The sequence below is a fragment of the Parasteatoda tepidariorum genome, chromosome 6, assembly GCF_982258835.1.
Source record: "Parasteatoda tepidariorum strain Cologne lab strain chromosome 6, Ptep-v5.0, whole genome shotgun sequence".
Taxonomy (NCBI): Eukaryota; Metazoa; Arthropoda; class Arachnida; order Araneae; family Theridiidae; genus Parasteatoda; species Parasteatoda tepidariorum.
The window spans coordinates 4,090,498-4,105,964 of NC_141760.1; the positions used below are offsets into that span (position 1 = coordinate 4,090,498).

The 15,467-nt window shown below is 27.2% G+C and overlaps 1 protein-coding gene across 1 annotated transcript in view; it reads left to right on the plus strand.

Annotated features, from left to right (window-relative positions):
• btv (dynein cytoplasmic heavy chain beethoven) overlaps positions 1 to 15,467 on the plus strand; it is a 101,262-nt gene that overhangs the window by 3,989 nt on the left and 81,806 nt on the right. The window contains exons 2-12 of the mRNA XM_087165330.1: positions 69 to 369; positions 2,262 to 2,528; positions 3,485 to 3,717; positions 4,935 to 5,183; positions 6,899 to 6,972; positions 8,536 to 8,689; positions 9,499 to 9,668; positions 11,213 to 11,405; positions 13,171 to 13,398; positions 14,033 to 14,131; positions 14,234 to 14,373. Coding sequence (XP_087021456.1) covers positions 69 to 369; positions 2,262 to 2,528; positions 3,485 to 3,717; positions 4,935 to 5,183; positions 6,899 to 6,972; positions 8,536 to 8,689; positions 9,499 to 9,668; positions 11,213 to 11,405; positions 13,171 to 13,398; positions 14,033 to 14,131; positions 14,234 to 14,373 — 2,108 coding nt within the window. The remainder of the gene's footprint in view (positions 1 to 68; positions 370 to 2,261; positions 2,529 to 3,484; positions 3,718 to 4,934; positions 5,184 to 6,898; positions 6,973 to 8,535; positions 8,690 to 9,498; positions 9,669 to 11,212; positions 11,406 to 13,170; positions 13,399 to 14,032; positions 14,132 to 14,233; positions 14,374 to 15,467) is intronic.

Here is a 15,467-nt window from a genome sequence, read left to right on the forward strand (position 1 = left end):
ATTTATTAATCAGAATATAGTTACAATTATTGTTTTATTTAGGTATTTAAAATGTTATTGCATTTTAGGTTGAACCAAAGGGATCTTCTGATAGAGTGTTTATCTTTTTCAAAAAAGTACCCGATTCTGTTACTCCAGATAACATACTCTCAAATATATGTATAGCATCCATGGTTGATTCTCCCATTAGTTCTCTCTACCATGCTGTAAAAAAAGTTTTTGCACCTGTATTGTTGAAAGATGAGAAGTGGAGTAGACAGGTTGATCCAAAATTACAAAATCTATTAGGGCATTTAGAAGATGGATTGGCCGCGTCTCTCCGACTCAACGAGGATGAAGATGTCTCAAATAAGAGGGATGCTTTATCAAGTAAAACATTTTTGATTATCATGACAACCACCATATATTTATAAATATATACCATATATTTATAAATTATTTTGCTCCATATAATTATTTTTGATGTGTTTCTAATGATTTCGCTACTAATATCAAAGATATATTTGACGTGTGTCACAGTTAGAATCTAGCAGTATATCAGAGTTCTCCCTAGGAATAAAAAAGGGCAGGGTGCACTGAAATGGGCACTTTGAGTTTTGAAAGGGCACTCACTTAACACCCTAAAAATTTATCATAATGTGTAATATCATGTAATAACTGAATTTGATCCTCAACAATTTTTAAGTTACTATCTTATACTATTTTATGTGCATATTTCAAAAAGTAATTTTCACTCATTATCTAAATGAGAGAAAAATTTGTAGTTTATAAATAATAATTAAAGGCATGGTAAGAGACAATCTCTCTGCATAAATTTTTTTATCAAAAGAAAGTAAACTAAAAAAATTTATCTTTTGATAACCAGCTTAAAAGATTTTTCTATGATTTAGACAGAAAATTATGAAAAAATAAACACTTAAAGGGGCTTTTTTAAAAAAAAAAAAAAATGAAGGAAGAAAAAAAAAGTGGTATTTATTTAAAAAAAATGTTTTTAAAATTTAAAATAAATTGAGAAATTTATTAATATGCCCCCTTGAAAAAAGAAATAACTTATGAAAATTTAAAAAGTTGAGAATAATCCTAACAAAGTAAATATTTGTTATAGTCATCAGAATTAAACATGTAAACACGGATAATTTTTGTGTGTAATTATTATTTGAACAGTTAATTAATTTTTTTTTTAAAATGAAAACTGAATAAAAAGTCAATATTTTTTTAAGGGATGGCAACTTATTTTTACAAAAAAGAGCAAAGGGTATCTATAGGGATCAAAGGGCAGGCTTCCCTCCTAAAAACACTTAGGGAGAACACTGAGTATTTGTCTCTATATCTGGTCAATATCTGATCACACAAATCAGTAATTCGATGTGTGCCACATTTAGAATCTAACAGCAGGTCTCAAAATTAACAATGGTCCAGGACTACTAAAATTTGACTTGGACCACCATAAAATAATTTCCAGTGTTGCCTTAGACCAGCAATCGAAGTGAAGGGATAGTATGTTGTTTTAGTTTTTGATTTTCAGTTTCGTGTTTTGGTCTATGTTATTGTTTTAAAATAGCATATTTCATTAAAAATTTAAAATGTTACACATTTTTTATTTTACAATTTCTTTTTTAATTTGAGTTCACCTTATTAACTTTTTTTTTTAATAAAAAGTTTAATAGAGACGCGTAAGTGGACCAGTGAAAATGTGTATGAGCTCATTTGTATGAGTATCTCATTTGCATGTGTATGAGCATCTTTTAAACACTGGTCCACGGAAAAGTTTCGAAATTTTCTTAATTTCTACCCATGAGCAGTATAGGCTACTATAAGAATCAAGCGGAATGTGCCATATTAAGAATTTTGCAGTTATTAATTTTTCATAATGCATCCAAGCTCTTAGGCAGAAAGTTTTCAAAATTATGATGTATGCTGCAGAACAGTCAAGAGCCTGCAGAACAATTTATATTTAAAACCGAACTGTTTATATAAATTTCCCCACAGATCAGTTTATGTCTAAGTTCCTTTATATATTCCATAATATTTCAAATTTAATAGAAAATACTAAATAAATTGTGTTTAATTTGTAATAAAATATTTTAAGGCATTTTTTTAATTAATTATTTTTGTAAGTTGATGATATACATATTTAAAAATAATAATTTTTGAGCAAAAAAAAGACTTCTATTTTTGGAAAATATTTTTTTTATGAGAAATGAAATATTTTGGATTATTTAAAATATTATTTTATATCATACAATTTTATACTCTTGCAGTTATATTCACTCCAAAAGATGAATATAATTATTGGAAAGATATGGTTGATGACTTGCCTACCCAAAAGCAAAAAGAAAGAGCTATTTTTTTCTCTAAGCTCCTGGAACCATTTGAATCTGCCTTTACCAATTTAGAAAAACTGACTTATGGGGAATTGAAAGACTCATTGGAATCTGCATTTAATATTTTAGACGATGTTTGGAAGCAAGACGATCATTCTCCGGGATTTCCTACAGACCGCATGGAAAACCTTATGGAAATAATTGGTAATGAGAGTAAAAAGGATTTTGTTTTAAACAATATCTTAATATTTAAATTTGATTGTCTTTTAAACTTAGTATTCAAGTAATTTATTTTATTTTACAAAATTTGCTACTTAATTAATTTTAGTAACACAGTAAAACCTGTGTAATTTGATCCCTTGCTGTGCATTGCTTTTGTGGTCGAAACAGGAGGTCATTTAATAAAAGAAGCTATGTCATTTTTTTTATTATCCTTTCTTATATCATGTTATTTTACTATCTATACAATGCTATTTAGGTTGTTCATGTTTTTCACATATTTCTTACATATTCTAAATGTAATTAAGTTTCTTTTAAGATGAATTTAAAATTTTATTTAGCAAAAACCCCATATATCTTAAAGAGTAAAATTATTAACAAAATGAATTAGTAATATTAATAGATTTAATATTAATATAATTAATTTAAAATTAGATAAGCCTATTTTGTCAATTATGCATGTCAGTAATTTATCATAAATAATTTTTCAAATATCAATATATCAGAAATCAGTCACGATTAGAAAACTAAACAGTATTTTTATTTAACAATTTAAAATTTATTTTGTTTTACTTACAAACCTATTTATTTCATAAGCTCTCATAAGTTTCTTTTATGGTCAACTCAGTCAACTCATGAGGAGGTCTTGGTTTAGCTACTAATTTAGTAAAATTTGCATGCGTAGCATACTAATTAATAAATTTCTCTGAAAGAGCCACCCCTCATTATCACCCTTAGAAAAATTATATTTACCTATTTCAGCGGTCATTATACAAAATAGACAGGTAGTCAAGTTTAAGGGGTGGGCAACTACACACATTACGCTATATTTGTGATTCCTTTTGTATGGGGAATTTGTTTTCAAGTCAAATATGAAAAATATCATTTATAAACTTGAAGTTATTTTACTATTCAAAAAGTTCTTTTAATGTTCATTCTAGGCAATAGTACAGTTAATTTCATTCAAATTAAGCTTCAAGAGGTGTCTTTATGGACAGAAAAGTTTTCATACATAGAAGATCAACTTCTGCAAGGGATTGACCTCTGTGATACTTGGATCGATTCTTGCCAGAAGCTTACGGCACTTTTCTGGCTAAACTATGCACCACACCCATGGAGAAGAAATGTTTTCATTCCTGCATATCTACAAAACTTTAGCAAAAGATTGAATGAAGTAACTCAATTTTCATATATTCTATTTCACACAGTATTGCATTAAAAATGTGTTGTTCTTTATGTTTAATGTTTAATAAATATAGAATGACTCTTAAAATTATCTTTCCAACTTTTATGTGTAGTATCATATGAAATAAATAAGATAGTTCAGTTTATAAAAAGTCAATGTGAAAAAAATGAACATAAATGAAATGTTCAAGTCTTTTTATTTACTTTTATTTTAGAATTATTTTTGTTGTTGTTATTATTAAAAGTATTCTGTGTTTTGGTAGTGATGATGATTTTTGCTTCAAATCAAAAAGATTTTTTGTGTTTCAAACTTGTTTGTGCTAATTATATACCTACTTATTACTCGACTCTTTAACCAATGAATGATTTTGGGCTCCTTTACTACTCACCTCCAAATTTCATGTTTGTAGGTTTTTTTAAAATAATTTATGAGTTTCATAGGTTTAAGATCCTCTTCAACGTCATCTAGCCATTATTTTTTTTTCCTTACTGCTATTTCCCCCAAAAAGACCTTTTTCTACCTCTGTCTAATATTTCAACTCATTTATTCATTTGGAACACAAATTGATAAAAGAGAAAAAAGATATTGCAATGCATATTCTTCAAGAGCATTTTACGAAGGTTAAGTGGAATTAGCTTATTTAACCAACAAGTCAAGGGAAAATTTTAGAGCTGAAGAAGAAAGCAAAATAAATGAATGTGAGGGGTTAAACAAAAGTATTCTTGTTTTTTTTTAAGAGTTGTCTTGAAGAAAAAAAGATTAGGTTGGGGTTTTGCGTTATTAAACTTGCATGTGTTCATGGTAATACATAAATCAGTCGATCTATCTCAGTATTTTGTATTCATTAATCTTTATAAAAAGATTTTTTATTGTATTTTGATCAAACATGATAATTAAAAAAACAATCCTGATTGAATTTGTGTTATTCAAAGTACTATTCATTTATTTAAATAAATTATTATTACTTCATTTTTTTTCTTCATATTTATAATTACTTAAATAAATCAAGTAACACCTACACCTTATGAAGTATGGTCGATTTTCTTTAAACTGTAGTTACCAGTTCTTTCCTTGCTACTGTTTATCCCCTATCCCAATGTTGCAGCAATTTATGCCCAAATTTGGAATGGTGCTTTTTGTTATAATGTTTAACTCATTCTTTATACTAAGAAGTCTTGACTAATTTCTGTGAAATTTATATTTAGGTTCTGAATTTAAGAAGTGTTCATAGCCAAGTAAATAGTTTGCTGAATACAGAAGAAAAAGCTTTGCTAGAAATCGATAAGGCTTTAAAACCATTGTCTGTGCTCAATCCTTTGAATTATAATCCATACACAGAAGCTTTGTGGGAGGCATCTGTTGCTCAGTATGAACAGAATATGTCAACTGCTCGAAAAAGAGTTGCATCAAAACTTCGAGAGCAACTGCGCTCATCAAGGGCAAATCCTCTTCAGGTTCTTCTTTTCATCATCTTATAAATGTTGGTCTTAAACAGCTATTATTCTCAGTCAATATTTTATATTCTTTAAGAAAAGAACCCGGTGCCTCAAAAAATTTTTGAAGCACCGAGTTCTTTCTTTTCTTGCCTCAAAAAATTTTTGAAGCTCCAGCTCCGCTCCAGATAAAAAAACTAGCTCTCTGGCACCTGCAATTTTACCATATATTTCTGTACGTTTCTGAGTTACAGATTTTTATTTGAAATTTTTTTTATAAATAAGAACATTAAGAAACTATAACATAATCACCAGCGCACTTGAAATATACATATTTAATTCATTGTTGTGTTATTTAGATCTTCTAGAACGGCCAAGGAAACACTGTTTATTAATTGGTGACCAGTGCACGTTAAATCTGTCGGGGTCACAAAGTCCTCCACGCTCCCATAACAAAGCAATACCTATGTTGGTACTGAATTGGAGATTAATCCTTCTCTAGTTAAGGTTAAAATCATGATCTGTGGTTGAATAAATGGATGTATCAATGGGTTCACTCTGTAAAACGGGTGTGATGTATGGGTGTGGCAGAAGATGAATTCTTGGCTGATGGGGCCACTGGAAGACAAGAACAAATGCACCCCTTGCTTCCATGGTCTACTACAACAATGCCAAGAATAGTTTTTCTACAGCAGGTTGGTTTTGGGGCAATGCTGTTACAATGCTTCAGGCCTCTTCTATATCTATAGCACAGTTGTTAACAGTTATTAATGACTGTTAGACAAAGTTTTGATCATGTTTAGCCATGATCCTCTATCATATTTATGAAAATATAAAAAACATCAATGTTACAAAAAACTACTGTTTGGTTATGCATATTGTTGAGGCTGTTCTTTAAGGGATTTGTAATGACATGAAATAACCCTTTTTAGTGAATTATAGGCTATACTTATAACTATTATACATTAAAAACATTTATCAGTGACTGTTATTTTAAATTTTTTCCATCTTTAGCTATAATGAAAAAACTAAGTATCAATGTTAAAAGAAGCCACAATTTGAAGAAATGAAAAGTGTTCAAATCTTCAATCTTTTAAAAATTATTCCAATGCAGCATTGTTAGATGAAAAATAAAACTGGATAAAAGTTGGAAAATTATTTATTGATTTTCATCTAGGTGTTGGGGAATCTCACCCTATTGGCAATTTTTAAAAATTACAGTAGTTTTTTAAAATATTTGATCTATATATACTTTTAAATAAGTCCAGGCAATTCTTTTTTGCTGTATGTAATGTTTAAAATCAAAGCTTTTTCAATTTTAAATTAGTTCGACTATGGATTTGTTATTTTTTCTTGGCAAAAGAGCTAATATGTAGGGAATTTTTCATTTTATTTTTAAAACACATTAAGATGATTATGCATCTAACAGACAACAATTATTTATAAATTGTATCAACTTTGAAAGATAATGTAATCTTTCAACACACAATCTAAATTGAGAGTTTATACTTAAAAAATGAGATTAAAAGTGTTTTCAATAATTTTAGTATTATTATTAAATTTGAAAGTGTTTCCAAACCCTAGACAACAGTTACAAAAATTTTTTTTAAACTTTATTTCTTTAGAGTACTGCCTCATATATTTTGAAAGAGAATTTTTTTTTCTGTTGAAAAATATAAATATGAAAAAAAAAAAAACATTTGTTTATCAATTGATATTTTTTGTTGTATTTTTAGCTAATGCAGGAATTTAAAAGGTATGAGCCACTTATAAAGTTGCCTGGAGTTCGAGAAGAACTTACTGCTGAAAGGTAATGCATGTTTAGATATTTAATTAAGGTTATTAAGCTAATTTTGTGTAATACTTTTATTTATTTTATTTTACAGAAATACTTTTATTATTTAGTATGACTAAATTAAACTAATGACTTTGCAGTTAGTTGAATTAGTTAATTTGAAATTTAAAAAATTTGTTGAAATTTAAGGTCCTGATTAAAAAAAGTTATAAAATTAAGGTAAATGTTAAAAAAAATTTTTTTTTAAAAATTAATTGGAACTATAACTTGTCTTTTTTGCTAACTTCTAAGTCCCGCAGTGGACTGATCGTTAAGACACGGTTCCCAGCAGATCACCGAAGTCAAGCATCACTGGCTGCGGTCAGTGTGCGGGTGGGTGACCCACTTGGATCAGTCTGCATAGGGACCGAGGGTGTGCGGTATTGGTCCTCGTTAAACTGTGCTACCGTAAAGTGCTCGATTTCGCGTGCAGGTCGTTGGGCTACCGAAGCAGGGGTGCCATCCCCTCTGCAGAGGATCAAAATTGTGATGGCATGTCTTCGGATCATCCTCAGGGATGTTTCTCAGACCGTCGCCAATAGCCCATTGTGCAGCTCTACTGCGACGTAAATGAGCTACAACAGCAGCTAACTTCTAATATAAACTAGTGAATTAGACTGATGACTTTTCTTGATTTCTTATGCTGAAATGAAAGCTACTTTAAAAGTATTCTAAATATTCCTCCTTTTAAGCAAATAGAAGTTCTAATTATTCCACTTTTCTAGTTTTTTTTAACTATGGCTTTTGCTTACCCATTTATAAAGAATTACAATAATTTATAGTTAAGAGCAAGGTACTACTATTCTATTCGATGTAATATATATCTCAGCAATGTATAAAATGTTCAGTCTATGCTTTCCAGTTTTTGGCATTCTTTATAATATTAAATTTCAACTTTTGTTGGTAACGTATGTATATTAATTGCCTCAAAATGTTAGTTGTATTAGTATGAATATTATACTTTTATGAAGAGACTGGGACATTTATCTGTCTTTTACCTAGACAACCATATTATAGTAAGTACAATAATATCTTCTTATTTCAGAAATTTGTCTTTGCAACGAAAAAAAATCAAACATAAAGATTCGTATTCACACTATTTTAAAATTATCTTAATCACACTATTCAAATAAATGAATAAAGTTTTGCATCAATATTTTTACTCCAACATTGATAACACTCTGTGGATAAATGCTTTCTATGTGTGTTTTTTTTCTTGCTCAAATTTCAGCTAATTAAAAAAAATTTTGCACATAAAATTTTTGGGTTTCTATTTTTAGTTTTTTTAAAATTTTTTATCAAACTTATCTCTGATATGAATCAATATAAAGTTCTATGAAAATGTAAAATTTTTAAAAGAAATCTGTGATTTTCAAACAAATTGCGCCAAAATGTGGAGATGAAAGGGTTGAAACTAGTTGCAAGAGTTAATCAGTATGTGCTTTTTTAATTGAGATTTTATGTTTTAAGTGAGTTTTTCATTTTTATCTAAGTCTGCTTATGACTGTTTATACTTATTTTTTTAAAATTTATTTATAGAGAACTCTTACTTGGTCAGCTTATGGAATATATGAAAACTGTTCAGAAAGATTTTATGAATTGTTCAGGTGGAGATAAATCTATTTTACCTGCCACACATTGCGCCCCAGAACTCATTAACAACATAACTTGGATTCGACAACTGGACAGCAAGGTTTGACTCAGTATTTATCTATTTTATTTGTGAAGTTAATTATTAGTTATTATTTTATTTTTTGAATTAGTTTGCTGTTTTTTCTTATTAAATCTTAAAATGAATGTTATAATATAGGATATTTTAAATTTCTTTGTAAAATTTCAGTGTTGTCTTAAAAAAATTATCACAAGTAATGTACAGATTGATAATTTTAAGTAATGAATTTGTGAATTGTTAAGTGAATGAAGTAGTCAACTTACAAAAAGTTCAGATTAGTTACTTCTAAAGCTTTTAACCAAAATTTAAGTGGCTGCCTGCAAGATAAAGAAAAAAATTATGTTGCAAGTTATGTATCAAGGATTTGGAAGTTGATAGTAATGATCAACTTAAACAGGTAACCAACTTTAAAGTTTCAGATCCAAGTATCTAGCATCAACCTATCTTCTTCAGTTGATTAAATAGCAATGCTATTCTAGATTTTTCAAAAAGGAGGAGGAAAATTGTTCTTTAGACCTAAGAGAATTTTAAGTCTAAAAAATAAGGGACAAAAAAGTTTTAAAATTAAAATAGAATTTTTATCAGATCAAATCTTATTTAAACTTCATAGCAATTTTATAGCTTATTCATTGTTTTTGAATGTATTTTTTAAAAAAAATATCGGATGGTTGTCTTTAAGAGGTTTAATGGTTCAATTTTTTCTTGGCTATTGAGTGATGACAAGAAATACTGAGATTTGTTTAATTAACATTAAGTATGACTGATTGCACGATTTTTTATTTGTTTAATCATTTATTTGATTTTTTAAAAATATTTTTCTTTCAATTTAGATAAAAGAAATAAGAAAAGTGAGCAAGTCCCTTCTTCATGATATTGATGGATATCAAAATTTGTGCAAAGATATTGATGATATATTACAAGAATTTCAAAGTTACAACAAAGAAAAATTTGACAACTGGACTCAAGAAATTCTGGATGGATTGAGAACTCGTAGTTTGGGGTAAAATGTTATATTTCTTAAACGTAACTACTTATTGTAATAATTTGTAACCAATATAGTGCAGTTTCATGTTGTGTATCTGATAATAAGAAGCTATGAATTGCTATGATGTTGAAACGTTTTTTAAAAAAATATGAGCTAAACTAATTTTATTTCTTCGTATTTTGTAGAAAGCTATTTAAGGCATAGCTGCAGATTAGGGTTTACAAGAATTTTTTTTTAATAAAAAAATAATTTATTTTCTTGTAGCAATAATTGTTTTGTATGTAATGTTAAGATTAATACTTTTGAACAGCTTTATTTGTACAAAATTGAACAGTTAAGTATTATTTATGTTCATTATGTCATCATTTTTACATTTGTATCATTCATTATTACATGCTTATTTTTTTAAAAAAAAAATATGTAAAATGCATGATTAAAACAGGTCTTTAAAGTGTAGGGCATGATTTAAATAACTTGTTTTAATAATGATTGAAATCGCGATTTAAATCATGATTGAAATTAAAAAATCACTTAATTTTTTAAAAAATCATTGATTTAAATCAACTGGGATTTTTTGAAGGAAATCATTAATTTAAACCAATTTATTTTTTAAGAAAATAATTAATTCATTAAGTCAGAAATATTTTTATAAATATATTCTTTATTCTTTTTTAAGTCTGTTTTCATTGATAATGAAAATTTTATCAAAAGAAATAACGAAAGGGTAAATTATTATTTTTCTAAATAGGTTAATAAATAAATAAAATTATAAGCAAAGTGGATAAGAGTAACTTTAAACTGTTAAATTATAATTTTCCATTAGCTGTATGTAAAATAGTTTACTGGAAATAAAAATATTTCAATTATACCCATTCAATTTTATGCTTATTTAAATACTTTAAGTACTTTTAAAGTATATTACTACATGTTTTGTCAGTGTTCTGTCCAAAGAAACTTATAAATATTTTTTTCCATAATGTATTCTGATCTAAACTAATTTATTGTTCATTGGATATCTAACTAAAAAGTTGCCTTCCTATCTTTAAAACTTTTAGATGTTTAGCTTGAACAAAAATAACGATGATTTTTTTTTGATTCAGTGATTAGTTTGTCATAATTGAATAATAATTTTTGAAACACTTTAGTTATAAATATCTACTATTTTAGCTGCATTATTGTTTTTAAATAAAATTAATTACTGTTAACATATTTTATCAGATGATTTGGCTGGTAAATATAAAAAAAAATCTGATTTAAATCAAAACGATTCTATTTAAATGAAATAAATCCTATTGTTTTATTATTTTTTAAAAAAAATCATGAATTTTGTCAATCCTGTTTAAGTGTTGCAATGTTCTCTACATGTTTGCATATTTTTTCAAATGGATTTAAATTTATATTATATTTATACATTTATAACATTTATATATCTATAACATTTATATTTATATAATTATTATATTTTATAATTTTAATAATTTTTAATAGCTTTTTATTTCTTTCAATGATGTTTAGGTCTTCAATAATCTTATGTTAACAGAGTGAAATTTTTATTGCAGTTTAGATACTGGCAGGCCAGTCATATCCCTTAATGAAAGGGGACAACCACAGGTGAGTTACAGCCCTCGTTTAGTCACCCTTATGAGAGAAGTTCGACAATTGAGAGTTCTTGGATACAGCATTCCTAATAAAATCTTGGAAATGGAAGAAAAGGCAAAGAAGCATTATGCCCAAGCTAAAACTTTACAGCAGGTATCTACTGTTTATTAAGAAAGTTTGATTTGAGATGTAGGAAACAATTATACTGTCTGACAATCACGAGGTGAACCATGGACGAAACTTCACTGAGAGTTCACCTCATGATTGCCAGACAGTAGTTTGTGTTTTTTAGTGTTAATGGAATTGTTTATTTCGGAAAACCTCTGTTACCTATCAATAAAGCATTAAAAATAAGTAAATTTCTTAGGTAAACAAATCAACTTATAAGTTAAGCTACTTTAGTGGTAGATAAAAAAAATTTGAAAATACTTCAAAGCAAAACAATAGAATAAATCAAAATTCTAGAGGCTTTTTTTTTTTTTTTTTTTTTTTTTTTTAGAGAAAATCTTTTTTTTTTTTTTTTTTTTAGAGTTTACATTTTAATAAGTAAAATGTGTAATTAAATTAAGATAGAAGTAAAATGTTCTTATGTATGACAGTAGTTACAGAAGTACATAGAATTTTTTTATATGTTAATTTTTTCAAGATTGGCATGTTTTTTTTGAGAAAAATTTAAAATTTTTCTAATATGATCAATTAAATGCAACTATATCAATGTGTAATAAAATAAAGTAAATCATGTATTTCTTTTAAAAAAATAATTATAAAATTGCAGTTTGAATTTGAAGTCAATTAGTGAATGTTGAGCATAACCACTCAAATTTTAACCTTGTGGCTTTTAAAGTTTTCTGTTAGTGCATAGTGAACTAGGAAGTGTTTTTCAAAATTCAAATACTAGGATATTGTTTTTGCTTATAATTCTTTAAGCTATTTTAAAGTAATAAATTACCTTTTTAACAAAAAATAAAAAAGTTTTCTATTTTACCCCTAACTTTTGGTAATCTGATTATATTCCATTACCTACTATTTACAATTGTCTTTTCAGAATAGTGCATACAAGTTCATAAAAAATAGTGTAAGAACTAAAGCAGTAACAGGATAATATTGTTTATTTATATTTAAAACTAATTACTCCAGAATTTCTTAAAAGATTGATGAAATTGGTTTTATATATTAGAAAAAGGAAAATGTTATTTAAAAAAGTTATTCAAATGTTCCACATTTAAATAACTGTTAATCTTTCTTCTTAAATGGTAGATGAAATATCCTTCTTTTATTATCTACGCAGTCTGATGACATACTCAAATTTATAAACGGAGTGTACAGTAGAGTGCATCGAAAAATGCTTTCACTTTTTTCTCCTATTGCTGTAGTGTTTAAAAGGTAGGTAGAAAAATGGCTAAAAAATTTCGATTTTTTTTTTGGTTTGTTTAGACTGTATATTATGGTATTTTACATGAGGCAAAGTTACTAAGTAGAAAAATACTATATAGTTTTGAAGAAAAAATTGCAAAAAGTTTTTTTAAAAAAGGGAGATAACTAAATATATAAGCATAAAACAAGTCATTTTGCTTATAAAAAGTTTGTAGTTAATTAAATTCTTGATTCTTTACTTAATGTATACTATTGGCACATGCCTAAGCAAATTCTACCTTTCCTAATAAATAAGTATATCTATGCTACAATTTTCTAACACTCTTATTTATGTTTTTTTTTCTCCATCTGCCATAGAAACCCTCTATATATGATGATTCAAATGTTCATATATTTTTATTGATCCTACTTGATACCCAGTCTGTACTTGGTGTACAAATTAAACCTAATATTAATATACTACCAAAATTTGTTTCATTCAGTTTTGCAAGTGGTGATATTGTATTCCTAAAATGTGGATAAAAGTAAAATTTGTTCATTTTAGGTGGTGAATTTTTATAAAACCATTGCTGACCACATGATATTAAGCCAGCAGCCTTTAATGTTGGAAGCTGCCAGGGCTTTCACCAGAGTAGTGGATGAGAAGAATGCTGTTACTTGGGATGATGAAGTTGCTCTGGACACTTACATTGGCAGATTGCACCAATCAGTGGAAAGGCTATCAAAAGAAAATAGGCTCTTGAGGAAACAACATTTTATGGTTGCAGAAATGGTTTGTCCTTTTCTTTGGGGGGGGGGGGAGTCATTAGTTCTCTATTTATGTAAAGCATTATGTTTAGAATATTTCCCAGGTCTAAATGCTAAACATTTCTATGACTGTCTAAATTTTATCCATATGAGAATAAGATTTAAAATAAAAAATCTTATTTTTATTTCTGCAATGGGCTAATTGCTATCGTGACCTTTTGTCTACCCCATGCACAAAGCTAATTTCAAGACTGAAACTATTGTGATAAAAAATAATGATTTATTCAATTTATTTTTAATAAATTTCACTAAAATATTTAATGTTGATTTATTTAAAAATAACTTGATTACTATTTATTTAAGTGAAAATTAAGTATTGATTGTAATTACAAAGTTATTATATTTTCAATATATGGTCTACAAAGATTTCCTTATTCAAAATTAGACCATATCTTGTTACTTTGATTTTTCATTCCTCAATACTGGTTTAACTTATATTTAGTAGTTTGGTTAAAAAATGTCTTAATTTCCACAAAATATTTCTCAGTCTGAATGTGAAGTAGCAGCACATTATGTTCTTCAGTGTTGTTTGCATGCAAGTTTCTTATATTCATTAATATAATACACTATAAATGAGAATTTAACTTTTTTCTTTTTAGGTTCTCAAATTAATGAATACAGACCTACTTCGATTACAACAAACATGGAAAGACATTCTAGTTGAAATTCGTAGTATCTTTGTGAAACTTCAAGAACAGGTAAATTATTTTAAACAAAATTCTTTTACAATACAACAAATTGATGTTATTAAATATTTAACAGAATGAAGAATGTGATGAACTGACTCATTTTGTTTGCAGGGATTTTCTGCTGAGAACATGCGACCCTGGAGAGCACATTGGGATAGGCAACTATACAAAGCCTTAGAATGTCAATATGAACTTGGTCTTGAAGTATTGACTGAACACTTGCCTGAAATAAGAATTGACTTGATATACAGGTATTGTTTTTGTTTCATTTATTTTTCGAAATTTCTGGTATGTGTAAATTGTTCTTGAAAAATAAACTTATTTTATAATGAGTGATTTTCTGCTTTGAAACTAAGCAAATTCAGAAATATTAAACTTTTAGTTATAATTAGAGTCAATAAAGTGACACTTGTTAAATACTTTTTGATTAAGACTTAAAATGTTTAACTGTTAAAATGAAATTTTCATGTTTTAAACATTAATAATCAAAAATAAATATATAAATTAATTATTGCTGTTTTTTTTCCAATATTTAGTTTCATGATCAGGCCCAAGAATATTTTTTTCTGAATAAATGTTTTTCTAATTTGTTTAAATTCAAATTAGCAAATGTTTAGGATAATAAAAATTTGTTAAAAAAGTGCTCTTGTACAAATACCATGAAATTATTAAGTTTTGTCAATTTTTATTTTGGGATTTTTTTTCTCCAATTTTAACCATTTAAACATATTATTTGACTTCATTGAAAGACTTTTTGCTTATTAATTTAAAAAGTTATAGCTCAGATATAGAAAAACAGTATAGAAAGTAGAAGACAATTTTAATTTTAGGTAGGAAAAAAATGAATCTTAATTATAATTTAAACATATGAAGTATTGTATTGTAAGATTAAAATACACTAATATACTTATTAGACAAACATGCTTTATTATGCAAAATATTCAATAAGTTTTCTTGTTCCGCTGTTAAAATGCTGTTGTTCGCCTGTACCGGTAATGCTGGGTAAAAAAATATAAATTAAAAAAACTAAAAAGGAGATTTTTACAACTGAAAATTACAATATGAAAAAAGGTGGCACGTGATAAAAATTATAGTGGCTTGGAACATGGCGAATGTGTTCTGACAAAAACCCTTGTAACAAAATGACAATACAATCTAGAAGAAAAATGATAGGGATGAGAATTACCACATACAGTAGGTCACCTTTCTAAATCTAAAGAAAACTAAAAGTTCACTAAAAAAGATTCACGTTTTAAGATGAATAAAGTTCGTTTTATTTCATATTAGCTTAATGGCAGCATCAGAAAAAAAATCGCAGACTGCACATTGTATAGAGAGCGTGGTG